The 18,952-nt window shown below is 41.8% G+C and overlaps 1 protein-coding gene across 4 annotated transcripts in view; it reads left to right on the top strand.

Moving 5' to 3' along the window:
- Positions 1-18,952, top strand: part of LOC113923756 (minichromosome maintenance complex binding protein) — a 50,380-nt gene that overhangs the window by 25,694 nt on the left and 5,734 nt on the right. For 2 of the 4 annotated variants that reach the window (XM_027596843.1, XM_027596841.1), the window contains exons 6-14: positions 1,170-1,314; positions 3,901-4,052; positions 5,819-5,919; positions 10,149-10,327; positions 10,704-10,827; positions 11,926-12,043; positions 14,971-15,136; positions 16,041-16,174; positions 17,091-17,255. In XM_027596843.1, the coding sequence (XP_027452644.1) occupies positions 1,170-1,314; positions 3,901-4,052; positions 5,819-5,919; positions 10,149-10,327; positions 10,704-10,827; positions 11,926-12,043; positions 14,971-15,136; positions 16,041-16,174; positions 17,091-17,255 (1,284 nt within the window). The other 2 variants (XM_027596842.1, XM_027596844.2) reach the window with 2 other exon arrangements.

The raw sequence follows: 18,952 nt of genomic DNA, 5'->3' as shown, positions 1-18,952 counted from the left end.
CAGACTCCCTGCTGAGCAGGGAGCCTAAGGTGGGACTCCATCCCAGACCCTGGGATCATGACCTGAGCCAAAGGCAGATGCTTAACAAACTGAGCCACCCCAGGTGCCCCTCCTCTATCTTGACTTTTAAAATTGTGAATTTTAAGGTTTAGAGGGAACATAACCTTAACGTAATAAAGGCTATATATAAAAAAAAATGGTGAGTTTTAGATTGACTTTTTAGTGCCCTTGTCTGCTAATACCGATATCAGAGTCATCTCTGGGTTTGTTTTTATTGATTATTTTTAATCCTGATTGTAGGTCATATTTTCTTGCCTCTTCATGTATAACTAGTAATGTGTTCCTGTATGGTGATGTACAACATTGTAGAGAGTTTGGTTTTGTCTTCCAAGAATGTGGCATTTTGTTCTGACGGGCAGGCGATTTGAGTGGATCGCTTTGACCTTGTCATGGCTTGATTTGGGATTTGTTAAGATGGGTATGGAATAGCCCTTGGTCTGTAGAACATAGTCCTTACTCTTGAGATGTGCTATTTCTGGGTCACACCTAAGTGCCCAAGATGTTCATAAGGGTCCAGTTCTAGTATTGTACAAATCCAGAATCTCCATTTAACTCCCAGCCAACTAGCAGTTGTTCCCTGCTAGCCCTCAAGGACTTGTACATCCATGGTTTTATGTTTAGCCAGAGACCCAGATGGAACCTGCACAGGTTTCTGGGTCCTTATCTGCAACTCTTGCCTCTCTCTTACTGTTCTGCAACTTCCAGTTGCTCAGCAGCCCTGAACTGTGTGGTCGGTTTCTCTACGCAGCAAGGGCAGGGCCTTCACTTCTTTTTGTTGCAGTTTGGGAAATGTTCCCAAGAGAAAACTGGGAAGATTGTGGAGTTTACCAGTGTGTTTCCTTATTCAAGGATTATAACCTTATGTTCCCTTACGGTGTTCAGTGACTGAAAACAGTTGCTTAAGTCTTTTGCCCAGTTGTACAATTTCTTTATAGCACAGGTAGGGGGCATGAGGTTAAGCTGCTACTCTCATGATCAAAACTGGAAGTCCAGTCTTTTAAAAGGATGTTTTAATTTTAACCAAATTGCCAAACCAATAATCTTTTATTAGCCCTGTAATTAGGATATTCCTCAATTCATCGTAGATTTTCCTTAACTTTTCATTTAACGCCTATGTGAATGCAAACCAAGCTCGAGTTAGTCCTTCAACGTCCTACACTCCCAGTCGTCACAAGAGGAGTTACGAAGATGATGAAGATATGGACCTACAGCCCAGTAAACAGAAAGACCAACACGCAGGTGCCAGGCAAGCAGGTAATGTGTGCCAACAGGCTTTCTGTACATTTCTCTCTCTCATCCATTTTCAGAACTAATTGTTGTATAATTTAGCTCTAGATTTAGGAATTGACAATGATTTGACAACCTTGCGTTCAAGTTCATCGCTGTTATAAACAGTTTTGAGGGTTTCTACAGTACTCTTTGGTCAAACTGCTTCATAACTGAGCAGTTAGGCATCACTTCGTGAGAAGTGTCTGCTTTCCTATTAGTTTGAAAGAGTCTCAGGTTGTTAGTTGAGAAAGGTCTTTTTCTCATTCTTTATATTTTTATCTCAGCTCCTAAATAATATGGAAGCCTAGTATTTTATCCTGAAAATGTTTTTTTTAATATTTTTCTGAAAACATCCTTTTTTTATTTTCCTTTGAGATAGTAGTACTTTATTTTTTATTTTTATTTTTTTTTTAAAGATTTTATTCATGAGCAAGAGAGGCATGGAGAATGTGTGCACGCGTGCACGCAAGGGGCAGAGGGAGAGGGAGAAGCAGACTCCGCACTAAGCAGGGAGCCTGACCCTGGGATTATGACCTGAGCCAAAGGCAGATGCTTAACCGACTGAGCCACCCAGGTGTCCCAAGATAGTGGTACTTTAATTTATTGAGATTGAAAACATAGAGGAAAACCATGAAATTGTGGTGCACTAGGTAACTTTGTCCTCAACTTCAGAGCAGAGAGCCCTTAGAATAGTCACAGTTCTGTTTGTTCTATTTACGTACATTTGTAGTGGTTTGTCTTAAAACATGCTGAAAGCCCAATAAATTCTGATTAACACAGGGGGATCAAAAGTTGCAGTATCTAAGAGCATGAGACAGTTTCAGAATTGGCATATTTCATTCTTGATTTCACCAGTCACAGTGTTTAGGAGTAGTGAGTATCTTTATTGTGGCAGGTAGATAAGTTTGTCTTTATTCCTACTTTTGTGTCCAGTCACTTCTCTTTAGGACCATCATCAGAGGGCAAGTTGAAGGGCGAGGGGGTCAAGTCCGTCTGGTCAGGGGGCATCTCTAAGATTGGGTTGAGAGTGGTTAACAAAGAATTACTAATGAATTTCATTTAACCATATATTTTCCTATTTTATAAGTTAATATTACTATATTTCCTTAGAGCTAAGGCATATTTTAATGTTCTTAACATCGGAATGTTTTATAGTAAATCTGTACAAGTGTGGGGGTGTTCTTTTTCTTCACCCACCCCCCAGATGTTTATTAAAATTAATGGTGTATCATAACAATAAGTAGCATTAGAATCCAGGATATATGGTAATTCTGTTATCACCTAAGCAACTGATGCTCTCTCCTCTTTTTTGCTTTTATTTGGATGTTAGACTGTAGGGTTTTTTGTACATTTGAGTGCATTATTTACAGCGTAACTTGTTTGTCAGTTTCTAGGTAATCTTTCAAGCTATATATTTAAAAAAATTTTTTTTGAGATAAGTGTAGATCACATGTAGCTGTAAGAAATAAGTTTCCCCTGATGGTAACATCTTGTATAATTCTAGTAGAATATCATAACCAGGAAATGGACATGGCTACCACCCACCGACCTTAGATTCACATTTCCTACACGCGTTTATTTGTGTGCGTGTATTTTGTTCTGGGCAGTGTCATCACGTGTAGACTCATTGGGCCACTACCACAGGACCCAGAACAGTTCATTGCCTGCATCTTCCGAGTTGTCCTTTTAAAGTCCCGCCCACTGCTCTCCTGCCTCTCCCCTCCCCACAAGTCCCTTAACCCCTAGCAAACACTAATCCATTCTTCATCTCTACACTAATGTTATTTTATTGCAAGAGTGTTGCATAGTCAGGTATACTTCAATTAAAAAAAAAAAAGATTCCGGTCTAGCATTAATCCTAAAAAAAAAAAATAAGTTACGTAAATGGAAGCATATAGTATGTACACTTTGTGGATTGGCTTTTTTCATTCAGCAAAACCTGAGATCCATCCAGGTTGTTGCGTGTATCAATAGTGTATTCCTTCTTATTGCTGAACAATATTTTATGGTGTGGCAAGCCGTCTGTTGATTCTAAATAGTTATAAGCCCTAAGCTATGACCACTTCAGGGATAGAGGGCATTTTTAAAATCATCTTTGTATCCCCAACAACTAGTCTGATTCCTAGTTACACAATGGATGTTACTAAGTATTTGGTAAATGAATTTATTGCTATATGGTTTTATTCTGCGTAATAAGTAGAAAAAGTAATAATGTTCTACTAAGGTGGGTTTATTGTCAGTAGACAATGTATTTCTTAGGTTAAGGATGTCAAAGTAACTGTATTAAATACTAACTTTTAAAATAGTTACACTTGAGATTTGAAGGGGGGAGTTTTTTGCCATTTTATTGTATCGGAGAAATTAAATTTTTCAGATCTTTATAATCTTTGTTCTCTTTTAGGTCAGACAAAGGCTTTGTTAGCATATGTACTTCCTTAAGAACTATAACAGCTTGAAGTTTTTGAGTTCAGAAGCATCATTTATATCAGACTTGAAAGGCTCTTTAGGAATGTTCTTTCTTTCCAGGAAGCCTTAAAAATGACTAAGTACAGTGCTGTTCTTTGAATTTAGGGAGTGTTGGTGGTCTTCAGTGGTGTGGAGAGCCAAAACGTTTAGAAACTGAAGCTTCTACTGGCCAACAGCTGAACTTCTTGAACCTCTCTTCTCCCTTTGACCTGAATTTTCCACTGCCAGGGGAGAAGGGCCCTGCATGCCTTGTGAAGGTACTAAACCTTTTATACACCTGACCTTAACATAGATGTGGAATGTGTCTTGGAAGTTAACCTGGAGTACTCTTAGTATTTGTGTTTGTTTTCTGTGGCTGCTGGAGCAAATATTCACAACTTTAGTGGCTTTTAAAACAACAAAAATTTATCATTTTACAGGCTTTAGGTCAGAAGTCCAACATGGATCTCACTGAGGATAAAATCAAGGTGTCCTTAGGGCTGCATTCCTTTCTGGATGCTCTGGGGGAGAATCTGTTTTCTTGCCTTTTCCAACTTCTACGAGTGCTCACATTCCTTGGCTTGGGGCCCCTTCTTCCATCTTCAAAGCCAGCATGTTTTCATAGTCACCTCTCCCTCGGACTGTAGGTAGGAAAGATTCTCTGATTTTAAGGACCTTCGTGATTAGATTGGGCCCAACTAGATAATCCAGGATAATCTCTTCATCTCAGGGTCTTGAATTTACACACATCCCTTTTTGCTTGTAAAGTAACATTCACAGATTGCAGGGGTTAGGATGTGGACGTCTTTGAGAGGCCATGTTCTGCCTACCACGGCATTCTTGAATTGAAGAATATGGGGCGCCTGGCTGGCTCATTCGGTGGAGCCTGTGACTCTTGATCTCGGGGTTGTGAGTTCGAGCCCCATATGTTGAGTGTAGGGCTCACTTCAAAAAAATCTGAAGAATATTTCGAACACAGAAGTGGTACAGTTTTTTAATTCATGTGTACCTCCTATGTCATTTCCAGCTTCCAACAATATCTGACATTTTCAACATTCTTCTCTCATCAAAATCCATTTCTCATTTGTATTTAAAATAGAAGGAAAAAAATCTGTTGGTAGTTTGTTCTATCTTGCTTACGCTGTTTTTTTGATCCTGGTAGGTGAAACAAGCAATATAAGTTTCAGAAATGATCATTGAGAATTTTCATTCTTTGATTTTGTGGTAAACTTAAATGGCCCTTCAGTTCTTTACCACAGAGACCAGAGTGAGGACAGCTTTCCTGCCATGCTTCAGTTCAGCCTCACCCCGAGGAGGCTTTGACAGTTACTAGAGTCCATCAAAGACAGACAACTTTGAAAGTTTTATTGTGAAAACCCTCATGGCCTGAGTTTTGTGTTAATCCTCCTAATGGTGCATCCCGTTGGTGAATAAGTCCAAAGTTAGTAATCCTGGTTTTTTTTCCCTTTCTCTTGGTGTACTTAATAGATTTTGAGGTAATGCAGGTTTTTCTTCTTTTTTTTTACGATTTAATTTTTCATTAATTTGAGAGAGGAAGAGAAAGAGCGTGAGCACGAGCAGAGGGAGGGGCAGGGGCAGAGGCAGAGGGAGAGGGGAGAAGCGGACTCCCCGCTGAGCAAGGAGCCCAACGTGGGACTCTAGAATCCTGGGATCATGACCTGAGCCAAAGGCAGACGCTTAACCAACTGAGCCACCCAAGCGCCCAGCAACACGTGTCTCTAATGTTAGTTGACCATCATCCTTTGGGAAAGCCTTTTCTTCGAAGTAATGTGGTGTATTGACAACAGACCTTGGTCTGGGAGTCAGGAGTCCTGTGTTTCAGTTGTTAATTGCTAACTAGGAGAATGACTTCAGGCAAGTATTTTACCTCTCTTGGTTTCATTTTGGGAAATAAAAGAGTTGCTTTAAGGTCCATTTCCTGACCTAAAAATCTAAGATATTATTACTTTAACCTTAAAACTAATATTTTAGATTTTTTTGGTGTTATTTAGTCCTAACAACGTGATTTCTTATGATCTATCAGGTCTATGAAGACTGGGATTGTTTCAAAGTCAACGATGTTCTTGAGTTATATGGTGTCCTATCTGTGGATCCTGTGCTAAGTATACTGAATAATGATGAAAGGTGAGTCTGTTCTTTTTTGGGTAACTTTATTTTGATACAGTTTCAAACTTGCAGAAAAGCTGGAGGGTAGTTACAAAGAACTTCCTCCCTTTACCCAGACTTACCAGTTGTTAACACTTATGCCCCGTTTGCTCTGTCATTCATTTGGGCTCTTACATATGCACATTTTTATGTACGTATGTGTTTATCTGAAATGAGAGTAAGTTGTGTACATTATCCCCTAAATACTCGAGTCCATATTTCCTTTTTTTTTTAAGATTTTATTTATTTATCTGACAGAGACACTGCGAGAGAGGGAACACAAGTAGGGGAGGCGGGAGAGGGAGAAGCAGGCTCCCCGTTGAGCAGGGAGCCTGATGCAGGACTCGATCCCAGGACCCTGGGACCACGACCTGAGCCAAAGGCAGATGCTTAACGACTGAGCCACTCAGGCGACCCTCGAGTCCATATTTCCTAAGAACAAAGACTTTGTCTTACACAGAGTACAGCTATCAAAATTAGGAAGTTTGCCATAAATACACAGTGTGCTAACCCACAGTCCGTACTTAATTTTACCAATTATCTCAGTCTTATTCTTTCTCGTGTTTTTTGGGTTTTTTTTTTTCTTCTTTTTCCCTGATCCAGGATCCATAGGGTCACATGTTCCACTAACCTGGAACAGTTCTCAACTTTTGTCTTGACTGAACTTGACACTTTTTTTTTTTTTTTTTAAGCTTAACAAAAATTCATTTCTCACAGTTCCGGAGGCTGGGAAATCCAAGAGTAAGGTGCTGACAGATCAGGTGCTTGTGAGGGCCCATTTCCTGGTTTGCAGATGGCTCTCTTCCTGTGTCCTCGCATGGCAGAGAGCCTTGACACCTTTGAAGAGTACATCCAGCCATTTTGTGGAATATTTCAGTTTGGGTTTGTGTGATTCCTCATGATTAGATTCAGGCTTTCATATCAGGAGGCACGTGATGTCATTGTGCCCCATTACTGGTGATGTTAATTTTGATTGGTTAAGGTGGCATCTGCCAGGTTTCTGTCCTATAAAGTTACTGTTTTTCACTTTGTAATAAGTAATTTGGAAGGAGGTACTTGGAGACTACATTAATATCCAGTTTCTCATCTTAACTTTCATCAACTTATTTATTTTTTTTAAATTTTATTTTGTCAGAGAGCGAGTGTGTGTGCACAAGCGGGGGAGCGGCAGGCAGAGGAAGAGGGAGAAGCAGGCTTCCCGCTGAGCAGGGAGCCCAGTGTTGGGCTCGATCCCAGGACCCTGGGATCAAGACCTGAGCCAAAGGCAGACGCTTAACTAACTGAACTACCCACGTGTCCCTCATCCACTTATTTTAAATCCATTGATGATGATTTTTTTCTTTTAAAGATTTTAGAGTGAGCATGAGCGGGAGGGGCAGAGGGAGAGGGAGAGGGAGAGAGAATCTCAAGAAGACTGCACTGAGCATGGAGCTCAATACGGGGCTCGATCTCACAACCCTGAGATCACAACCTGAGCTGAAACCAAGAGTTGGACGCTCAAACGACTGCACCACCCAGGTGCCCCTATCCATTGATGATTCTTGAATCAGTTATTACCAGATGGTGATTTTCTATCTCAACCATTCCTTCCACACTTGTTTATTGCCATTCTGTTAGAAGAGAGATTTTCCTTCTCTCTCATTTGTTTATTTAAGTAATTGTTTATGTCAGTGTGGATGTTAGTCTGGTGCTTGAGATTCGAATTTTCTCATTTGGCTAGTGGGAGTCATTGTAAGTAGGCTCTGGGTCCTTGCTGACATGACCTTATTTTTAACGTATCTTTTCTGACACATTATGCTGTTTCAACCTCATCTTGTCCTTCCCATGCTCCAGCTGCAGTATCAGCCATTTTTCTAAGGAGTATCAGTTTCTTTTAGGGAGGGATTTTATTTAAAAGTCAAGATCTGAGTGCTTGTGTGCTCATTGGTACCAGGATTGGTATTGCTTTTATTCCCTTTTAGTGGACAGGGCTAGGAAATACATATATACATACACTGTATGCATACAAATAAATGCACATTTATATACCCATACACATATATCTTCATGTATTTTCAAGTCTCTCTCTCAGAACTGTGTGTTCACAGTGTTTCTAGTTCCAATTCTGCACGCGGCTGCTCTCCCTCCTCCATTCCCATGTTTATAACTCCTCTTCTGACAGAAAAGTTTGACTCTCATTATTCTCAATATATTCCACAGTGCAGAAAAGAATGGGTAATCCATGCCACTGCAAAAAACAAACCTCATAACTTGAGTCCAAGATTGGTGTCCACTCCTTTTTATCTTAGAATAAGGTGTATAGTCAGAGTGCTGTGTCTAAAGTTACTGGGGTGAGTTTTCTTCCCCTTTGGTTCTTTCGCTCATTTTTCATTTTATGTAGTTAGCTCATTTGTTTCCATTGCATTTCACTTCAGAGTTTTTCTTCTGTCCTTATTGTTTTGATTTTTTAAGTATAGAAAACATTGACATTGTTGCCCAAATCACAGCTATACACAAAGAATGTAGGGGTGTCATCCCCCCTGCCCTGTTCCCATTCACCCTCCATAGGGAACCAGCCTGTTTTCTGCTTTCATCTTTCCTGTATTTTTTGCAAAAATAAGTAGACACGTGTATATTTTATTCCCCTTTATTATATAAAAGCATGATATATGTATTCCTTTACACTTTCTCTCCACATTTAACAATATATCCTGAAAATCCAGATCTTCCTCATTCTTTCTTATTTTGTTTTGAGTTTGCCAGAAGAATGGAGTCATATCCCCCTACACAGTAGTTTTCTTGTTGAGTATTGGACGTTCATCTTGGTTTCCCTATAAGAAGAACTCACTTTTCACAGGAGGGGGGACAAAAATTTTAAACAACTTTAAAGAATTTTAAATAGCATTCCTTAATAATAGTATAGCAAATTGCTTGTCTTGGCTGTTTCTGGTGATGGTGCTTTTCCTGCTCCAGTCACTTCACTGGTTGAAGCCGCTTAGTGTACAGAGTGAGCCAGATGGCTCAGGGTGCCAGCCTGCTGTGGCCATTTACTGGCCATGTGACTTCTGCAGGGCCTGGGTTTCCTCATTGGAGACCAGGGTAGGTGAGGCGTACTGAATTGGTGTGTGCACAGTGAAGGACACTGCCCAACGTGTGGTCCAGACCACATAAAGGTTGTCGGCCTCCTTGTGTGTAGGAGGGTAGCCGTGGGAATGGGTGACTGTAGAGCAGCCTGTAGAGTCTGAAGTTCTAAACACATTTTCGTGATTTGTTTCAATCGTATCATGATAAATCCGTTGTCTGCTAATTTATCTAGCATATCTGAAAAACTCACACTTTTTCACTGCTTGACTACTCACTATTCAAGGGGGGTGTCGTGGAGGAATAAAATTTAGGAAAAGCAATTAGCAAGATAAGAGATGAATGGATCTTCCGCACTGAATAATAGATACCTAATGGCTTTTGAGAAAAAGACCCCGGTTTGGGGGGCATGCTATGAAGTATTTCATGTTTCAGCTGATAAGGTGATTTCAAAACACAGATATTCTTTATCAGTGATGTGTTCTATCCCATTAATTGCAGTTACAGCATACTCAGTAAAAGTGTTCTTTTTCTTTCTTTTTTTAAAGATTTTATCTATTTATTTGACAGAGAGAGACACAGCAAGAGAGGGAACACAAGCAGGGGGGAGTGGGAGAGGGAGAAGCAGGCTTCCTGCTGAGCAGGGAGCCCGATGCGGGGCTCGATCCCAGGACCCCGGGATCACGACCTGAGCCGAAGGCAGATGCTTAACGACTGAGCCACCCAGGTGCCCCAAAAGTGTTCTTTTTCTTGAAAAACACATACATATCCTTGTATGACCTAACTAGCCTGAGATCTGTGTGACCTGACAATTGAGAAAGGAGCCATTTTCTGGTCTTTTTTTTTTTTGTTTTTTTTTAAGATTTTCTTTATGTGACAGAGAGAGACACAGCGAGGGAGGGGACACAAGCAGGGGGAGTGGGAGAGGGAGAAGCAGGCCTCCTGCTGAGCAGGGAGCCCGATGGCGGGGCTCGATCCCAGGACCCCGGGTTCATGACCTGAGCCAAAGGCAGACCCTTAACGACTGAGCCACCCAGGCATCTCCCATTTCCATTCTTTAAGGAGATGTACAGGTGGAACCATTCTTGGCTTGAATTCCTCTTCTCAGAGATGTGTCTGGGAATTGAAGTTCCTGCCTGTCTCCGTAGGGACGCCTCTTCGCTCCTGGACCCGATGGAATGTGCAGATGCGGCTGAGGAGCAAAGGGTGCACAGCCCTCCTGCTTCGTTAGTGCCGAGAATTCACGTGGTGTTAGCCCAGAAGTTGCAGCACATCAATCCTTTACTGCCTGCTTGCCTTAACAAGGAGGAGAGCAAAACCTGTAAGTGTAAGTGCCAACGCCTTGGGAGCCAGAGACCATGATGAGCCCCTGCATGTGCAGGAGCTGCCTGCACCGTGTGCTCACGGTGGGGCTGAGCCGGCCAGATCCGCGAGCCGCAGGTTAAGTTTCTCTAGTAGTTGCTGTGACTCCGGGCCATTTTCCTTTGTGTTCATCCTCTCTATTAAAATGAAGCCAAAAAAAGTTTACAAGCTGTCTTATTTTGAAGATTGGCCTCAATTAATGACCAGTATTTAAGTCTGCACTTGTTGTCTACTGACTTTAGTGCTGTGTTCCACTTGGGTTTTTTGTTTCCTTCGGAGCCTGAGACACTCGGGAGGAGCTGGTATGTGTGTTCTGAATGTGGTCTCCCTCCCTTCTCCAGTCGTTTCAGGTTTCATGTCTGAATTGTCTCCTGTCCGAGCAGAGCTGCTTGGGTTCCTCACACATGCCCTTCTGGGAGACAGCTTGGCCGCTGAGTACCTGATACTGCATCTCATCTCTACAGTGTAAGTGCCGTGTTCCCGGTGGCAGGCAGGGGAGGTGGGGTGTTGTTGAAAGTGGAAAAGAGCAGGAAGGTTGCTCAGGTAACTTCTGTGTTAGAGTTTATTAGCTTCATCATCAGCTGGTTTTTATTTGTTCAGTGTGACAAGTGTTACACGAAATCACAGATTCCTTTGTCCACCTTTTTTGTTTCATATTTAACCTTTTGTTTATGTCTCCCTTAAATAGAAGAGCCACGGTCAGAGAACCTGGCCGATGAGTAAAATGAGCTATTTTATTATTTTTTCATTCTGAAATCTCTATTTATACATCCCAAGGCTCTGCAAGGCCCAGCGTGCACACATCTAACTTGTATGCGGAGGTGCTCACCTCATTTCCGCCCCACTGCAGGTCTCTGCTTCCTGATTTCAGAAGTAGCGTGTGTTTTCAATGAGTTCCAGGAGTATAAAGAAACTGGAAATCGTCTGTGATCTCACCCACTTAGAGATCTCCGTTAGCACATTTGCCTCATCATTTCATCTTTTTTTGTTTACGTATATGTACATCCCTGCACAAATCTCCATTGTACTCTCTAAACACCGATCTTGTTTTTTCATTTCATATATCTTAAACATTCTTCCTTTGTAATTCTTCATGAACTTTTTAATGGCTGCATGGCATTTCATCGTAGACTGTTTTCCTAGTTCTTTAAATGCTAGGTTTCCTAGTTTTCCTCTATTACATTTGACGCTGCAGTCAGCGCCTTTGTGCTCCCATCTTTCCTTGGCTAGGACTTCACACCGCGATACATAATGGTTGAGCGCACAGGCTTTGGAGCCAAACCCTGTAGGTTCGAATCCAGCTCTCCTACGTCCCGCTAACCTGCCTCAGAGAGTCTGGAAATCAAATGAGACATTTAAGCACTCTGAACAGTCCCTAGCACATGCACACTGCTCATGTATGAGTACTGGCTATTATTTTTATTGCTGTTATTTTGATAAATGAACTGGTCAGAGTAATTTGCTTTGTTTTTAATGACGATACTGTGCTGATCTTTGGTTGCTTTTCGTTGGAAATGAGGAAATCACCTGAATATCTTACTGGCTGGCATCTTTTTATTCTAGGTATACAAGAAGAGATGTTCTTCCACTGGGAAAATTCACAGTTAACTTGAGTGGTTGCCCACGGAATAGTACCTTCACAGAACACTTATACCGGATTATTCAACATCTTGTTCCAGCAGTAAGATCCATATAAATATTTATTAGAGATCTGAACACAGTGGGGCACCTGGGTGGTTCAGTCAGTTAAGTGTCTGCCTTCAGCTCAGGTCATGATCCCACGGTCCTGCGATCGAGCCCCACGTTTGACTCCCTGCTCAGGAGCCTGCTTCTGCCTCTCCCTCTGCCCCTGCCCACTCACTCCACTTGTGTTCTCTCTCACTCGCTCTGCTCTCTCTCTCAAATTAAAAAAAAGAAACTTGAGCCCACTTTAAAAATCCATCTAATTGTCTTTTGTTCAACCCAAGTATTTAGATTTGAGATTTTAATAGATCTTATTAAGGGGAAACAAAGGCTTCCAGGTTCCATAATTTACATACTCACCCCTAAACATTTCACTTTTATTGCCTTAGCACAAATTTCTGTGACTCTAATGGCACGATTGCAAGTAAATCCCTTAAAATTATGCTCTCTCTTGATGCCAATTTGTACAACTTGGTATCTATCCTTTGTGTGCATTAAAATCTTAAATCTTTAAGTAAGCCTTAATTACAGGAGCATAATTCATTTAGCTGAGGTAATAAAGATCTTTATCTCTGTTGCCCTAGTTTTAATTCCTGTTTGGAAAGTTGAGCTGCCTTGTTTGCCAGGGCGTGTGGAATGCAGGGTTTGTGTGGTGGTGAGACATGGGGAATGAGCATGTGACTGGCAATGCTGATCACTTCTTATTTTGGAGATTTAAGAGGTTAAAATAGATCATTCATGTGACCCTGTCATTGGAGGGTAAATGCTAGCACTCTTCCAGGCCCTTCAACAGCAGTGGACCAAACAGACCAACATTTCTCACTCCTTTACTCACTTGACACTCTGAAAAAATTATTGAAGACTCGAAGAGGTGTAGTTTATCTGGGTTGTTTTTATTACCAGTGTACCATAGTAGAAATTAAAACTAAAAATATACTAAAATATTTATGAAAATAAATCAGTTACATAGGAACATAAAGTATTTTTGAAACAGTAGCTATTTTCCTAATTCAAAAAACATTAGTGATAAAAGTGACGTGGTTTTAAATTTTTCCCAATCTCTTTAATATCTGGATTAATAGACTGCTGGATTGTCAAATCTGTTTCTGCATTCAGTCTCTTGTAATAGGATGTTTTGAATGAAGTATATGAAGGAAAGCTGGCCTTTTTTGGATAACTGGGTATTTGATACCAGACTAAAACTGCCCACCTGACGTTTTCTTGAAGGATAGTTGCAAGTGTGAAACCTGTAATCTCCTCGGTGAACTTTTTATACTCTGCTGTAATAAATTCTCTGTCTTGTATATCAAATGAGTCTTTTATCCATGCATGATTTTGACCGCGTGGACTCCATAAAAGTGAATCAATAACTCCTTGGGAGTTCCCTGGACCACATTTTGGGAGTTACTGGAATAGTCAGATTTTAGATGATTGTGGGAGACATAACAGAACGTGTCGTTGAAGTGCCATGGGGGAAGAGTTAAGGCCCAGGAGAAGGGGACTAGGGTGTGCTGGACTAGGGTGGAGTTGCTCATGTATACAGTGTGGTCAGAGAAGGTCTCCCCTTCTGGGAATTTGGGGAGAGATTTGACACAGGTGGGGGCAAGCCACTTGGCTCTGTTGGGGGGAATGTCCGTCCTGTGAGAGATGGCAGAACAGGCACGGGGGCTCTGGGGCAGCAGTGTGCTCGGCAGGTTGGAGGCACGCTGGACAGGGGCCGGTGCGGCTGGTGTGGAATGATTCTGGGGAGAAGGGGGTGAAGTCCGAGCAGCTGCCTAGCGCACTTTCTTAGGACACGAGTTACGTTTTAAATGTGAAAGTTAAATGTGGGAGGTATTTCCTTTTTGATCTTTCCATTTTGCATCGCTTCGTAGTGAGCTTGTGTTAACTTTTTCATTGTTACCACATCCACTCCCTTCCATCCCTCTTGTGTGTTTATGTCTAGTGCCAAACTCTTTCTGAACACTTGGCACGTTCATATCTTGTTTAGTTTTCACAGTGGGTTCGGTATGAGCGACCTACTTTTGCTTTCGTGGAGCTAGACCCTGCCATAGGCTCCCTTGTGTTCTGATGACTGTGCTTCTGTAGGGCTTGTTTGCTTCTGTCTATAATGTGGTCCCAGCCCTCTGCCCATTTTCTTTGAATCACTGAGCCACAGTACAGTAATCCTGTAAATTCTGAAAGTTTCTCTCTTCCTCAGCACCCTTCTCCCCAATGCCGGTCTCCACCCTTACCACACATGCTTCTTTTTAGGCTGGAGTGATAGGAAGGGAGAGTGGAGTGTGAAGCAGGGTGCAGAGGGCCTTTGGTGGGCACGGGGAGGCAGAGTGGGTGCAGAGGGATCTAACAGATCCCGTGCTGAGATCAGACGAGGCAGCCTGCAGCACGTTCTAGGACCCGCCATGCCTGGGCCCGGCTTAGTGTGCGCTGTTCCTCAACTCCCTTTGGGACAGTTTGTTCCCTGGTCTGCGGGTGCCTGATGAATGTGATTTTAATTCGAGGAGCACCGAAGAAAATTAAGCTTTTCTTTCCCCATCTTGAATAAATATTTTCTGTTTTGCTAGCCTGTGGTCGTGGTAGGTAAAAGAAGTTAAGCTTTTTGAATATTTCGTAAATGTATCTGAAGTATCTGTCATTCGTTTCTGGTTCGCTGGTAAAATAGAAATTATTTAAGAATACTGAATAAAACAGTTGAGAATAAAACAGCCCATAGAATTAGTGCGATTCTTATTTAAGATGTAGGTTTATTATTTAAGGTCTTTGTAAGATTTTTGCTTTAAGAGCTCAAGAAGCCATGAAACTACATCCTTAGAAATTGATAAGACCTTTCCTTATACACATATGGAAAGTATTTAACCCCAAATATGTATTTTCTTAAAACAGGGAACCTTTGCTCCTTGCTCATTAAAAAATTTCTCTTTGCAGTCTTTTCGTCTGCAGATGACTATAGAGAACATGAACCGTTTGAAATTCATCCCCCACAAAGACTATACAGCCAACCGCCTGGTCAGCGGGCTCCTCCAGCTCCCGAGCAACACTTCCCTTGTGGTTGACGAAACTCTCCTAGAGCAAGGGCAGCTGGACACACCGGGTACGAACGGGCCGTCCCCCTTCGTGTCCAACCTGCCGTGAAAGCAGCTTCGGTGGTGCCTTGTAAAGAACCACCGATCCGAGATACACTCACATTTCACAAGTATTCAAGATCGAGGCGTGCCGTGTGGATTGGTATAATGTGGGGATTAGAAACTTACAGACTGTGTACCTCCGCTGCATTTTGTCATAGTGTGACGGTAGCACCGGGACGGGACAGGGACGTCACAAGGAGCCCTGGAGAGGCTGAGGAGGGAGGAGAGTTTGCCTTCAGTCCTATGTTAGCTAAAAAGAAAAGTGTAGAGAAGATCTAGTAAAACATTTTTTACTGCCCGATGTGAAGTTTAAAATTTGTTTTTCGAAGAATCTCTGAAAAAAAAAATAGGTTGGAAGGTTTGAAGTAACTTTAGTTATGGGAACTTTTCTAAAATGGTAAGGAAGCGGACTGCTTTATTTGTGCTCAGATGAGGATTGAGAAGACACTTTGCTGGCGGTAAGTTCAAGAGGTAAAGGTAGAAGAAAAAATAGTGTGGACGGGGTATCCTTAAGGCACAGGTGAGTATAAAAATCAATAATCAGTTCTACCGTATTGTTCTAGACCTGGGAACACACCACATAGAAAGTGATTGTACTTACTGGAAACCTGTCTTGTGCCCAGTTGCATACCAGATGCTAGATTAGATTTGGGGGGGTCTTGGCCCCAAAATACATTTGTTTGGCTTGACCAGTATTGTCTGTGAAGCCTCTTAGTGAACATTTAGCTTAGAAAGTTGAACAGTGCCTGAGATACTTTTTTTTTTTTTTAAAGCAGTAGAAACCTCATGTCTTACATAGCGTCAGTAAAACCAGTTTGTTTAAGTGATTAAAATGAAGTAACCAAAAAATTATTATTTTTTATTTTCTAGGTGTTCATAATGTGACTGCCCTGAGCAACCTAATAACTTGGCAGAAGGTGGATTATGACTTCAGTTACCACCAGATGGAATTCCCCTGCAATATTAATGTTTTTATTACTTCGGAGGGGAGATCACTCCTACCGGTATGATGAGACATTTTAAGATGCAGGGAGGTTACATTAGAAAGATACCTAAATTTTTATTTGTTTCTTGGTATAGTTTATTATTGAGAAGTTAAAATTGTTTCAAAATTGGGGCTGCTGATTATCAGTAAAAGAATTAATTATTTTGTTCCTGCCTTGAGGATGAAAAACTATCTGTGAAGAACCAGATACGGCAAATCACAAGACAAGCGAAGGGAAGGTGTTGGTGGCAGCAACCCCCACATCCAGGCATAGAAAGTAGAAGCTGTCTATAAATTGTCTGATTCACATCTAGACCTTCGTTCTTAATGCCTCGGTCCCATTGTTTTCCGTCAATCTTATGTGAGAAATATTTTAGAGTTCCTTTTAAAATGTTCCTGATGACATGGTAATTATTTTTATGCTTTATGGTGAAATGCTCTGGTAAATCATTAGAGTGACTGATGAAGAGAGCTTTTAATTGAGTTTCTTCATGATGAGAAGTACGCCCAGTTGCTTAAAAGGTGTATAGTTTCTCTGTAAACTGGTGTTCACTAGTGTGGCCCATGTGTAAGTTTTCTGCGGGAAAGTGTGATTTGCTTTATGTGGTTTCTAGAAAGGCAGATCAGTAAGACATAGAGTACATATTCCAGGATTAAAGAAACTTTGAAAACATTTTAATTAGCTGTTTTTTAGAGGTTGGCTACCTTTTTATGTGTTTACTCATCCTGTTGAGGATGTGTAAGTATAACCAAAGAAAGGCTCGCTTTTGTAATTATCACTGAGGGAGTCACGGTCCTTATAAATTAATGTTAAAAAGTGACCTCCCCCCAGTGACCTCCTGATTCCTTCACCCCTGATATGGACAAAGCCGCCTCCTGAAATTTCGGATTAATTTAGGAACTTGGAAAATACTGTGTCCTGGTTCTCTCTCCAGGCAGACTGCCAGATCCACTTACAGCCCCAGCTCACCCCCCCAAACATGGAGGAGTACATGGACAGCCTTCTGTCCGCCGTGCTGCCCTCCGTGCTGAACAAGTTCCGCATCTACCTGACCCTTCTGAGGTTCCTGGATTACAGCATCTCCGATGAGATAACCAAGGTGTGTTTGGGGTCAAAGAAACGATTTCCCTGTGTTGATTTAGACGGTTTAATTACCTTAGGTTTACTGTGACTGCTGGTGAGGTAAGTTTGCTCTTTGGTCTCTGTATGTCTTTTGTCTATGGTGCACCATCAACGCATTTATAATTCTTGTTTTATGCTGTTGTCTTTTTTATTTTTTTATTTATTTTTTTGACTTGGATCAAGTTCTTTATTACATTCAGAGAACCAACCTATAAAGTAGGAACATAAAGAATGAGGTTTGGGGGGATGGAGGCAGGGGGAGATAAATATGCTGTTGTCTTTAAATCAGACGGTAAAAGTTACAAGCAAAAAGACCTTTACACTGCTTCTTATATTTACCCATGTCGTTCCCTTTACTGGTCATCTTTGCGTGGATTCGGGTCACTGCGTGGTGTCCTTCCATTTCTGCCTGAAGAACCCTCCATGGTCCTTGTAGGGCAGATCTGCTGTGACAAGTCCTGTTAAGTTGTTGCTTATCTGGGAATGTCTTAATTTCTCCATTTTTGGAGACTAGTTTTACTGGGTGTAGAGGTCTTGGTTTGTAGACTTGCTCTTTAGCACTTTTTACATATGTCCTCCAGTTGTCTTTCGGCCCCTGTGGTCTCTGAGAAGTCCGCTAGTTTCTGAGGAGAGGCTTCTTTGGGCTCGGGGTCATTTGCTCTTGTGCTTTCAAGACTTTCCTTGGCTTTGGACAGTTCAGCTGTGATGTGTCCGTGGGTGTGGAGCACTTCGAGTTTATCCTACTGGAGTTTATTGAGCTGCTTGTGTGTGCAGATTAATGCACGTCTTGGGGAAGTTTTCAAGAAATTTGGTGAAGTTTTGACCATTATTTCTTTAAATTTCTTTCTGCCCCTTTCTCCCTCCTCTCCTTCCAGCACTCTGTGAGTGTTGGTACACGTGATGGTGTCTCACAAGTCGCTGAGGCTCTGCTCTGTTCATTTTTCCCCCTCCCTTGACTTTCTCCTACACACACTGGACATTTGCAGTTGACCTTTCTGCACGTTTGCTGGACCTTCTGCCTGCTGCACAACGCTGAGCCTTATTTCTAGTGAATTTTCAGTTCTCAGTTATATTGTTCACCTTCAGAATTTCTATTTGCTTTTTATTTTTTAAAGACTTTATTCAAAGACAGTGAATGAGCGAGCGGGGGAAGAGGGGCAGGGGGGGAAAGAGAGAATCCCAAGCAGACTCTGCGCTGAGCGTGGAGCCTGATGCTGTGCCCCCTTCCCACAACCCCAAGGTCATGACTTCAGCTGAAACCAAGAGTTAGACGCTTAACTGATGGAGTGACCCAGGCGTCCCCTACTTGCTTTTTAAATAATTTCTATCTATCTCTCTTGGTATTTTTTATTCAGTATGACATCATTCTCCTACTTTGTTTTAGCTCTTTATATGTGGTTTCCTTTAGTTCTTTGAATGTATTTAAAGAGCTGATTTAAAGTCTTTGTCTAGGGACGCCTGGGTGGCTCAGTCGGTTAAGCATCTGCCTTCGGCTCAGGTCATGATCTCCGGGTCCTGGGATCGAGCCCCACGTCAGGCTCCCTATCTGACACGCAGCCTGCTTCTCCCTCTCCACCTCTGGTGCGCTCTCGTGCACGCCTCTCTCACCGTTTCTCTCTCTCAAGTAAATCTTAAAAAAAAAGTCTTTGTCTAGCAAGTCCGATATTTGGGTTT

Source organism: Zalophus californianus, chromosome 15 (assembly GCF_009762305.2).
Source record: "Zalophus californianus isolate mZalCal1 chromosome 15, mZalCal1.pri.v2, whole genome shotgun sequence".
Classification (NCBI taxonomy): Eukaryota; Metazoa; Chordata; class Mammalia; order Carnivora; family Otariidae; genus Zalophus; species Zalophus californianus.
The sequence above is the reverse complement of the archived record's forward strand: the minus strand, read 5'-3'. Positions and strand labels throughout refer to the sequence as shown.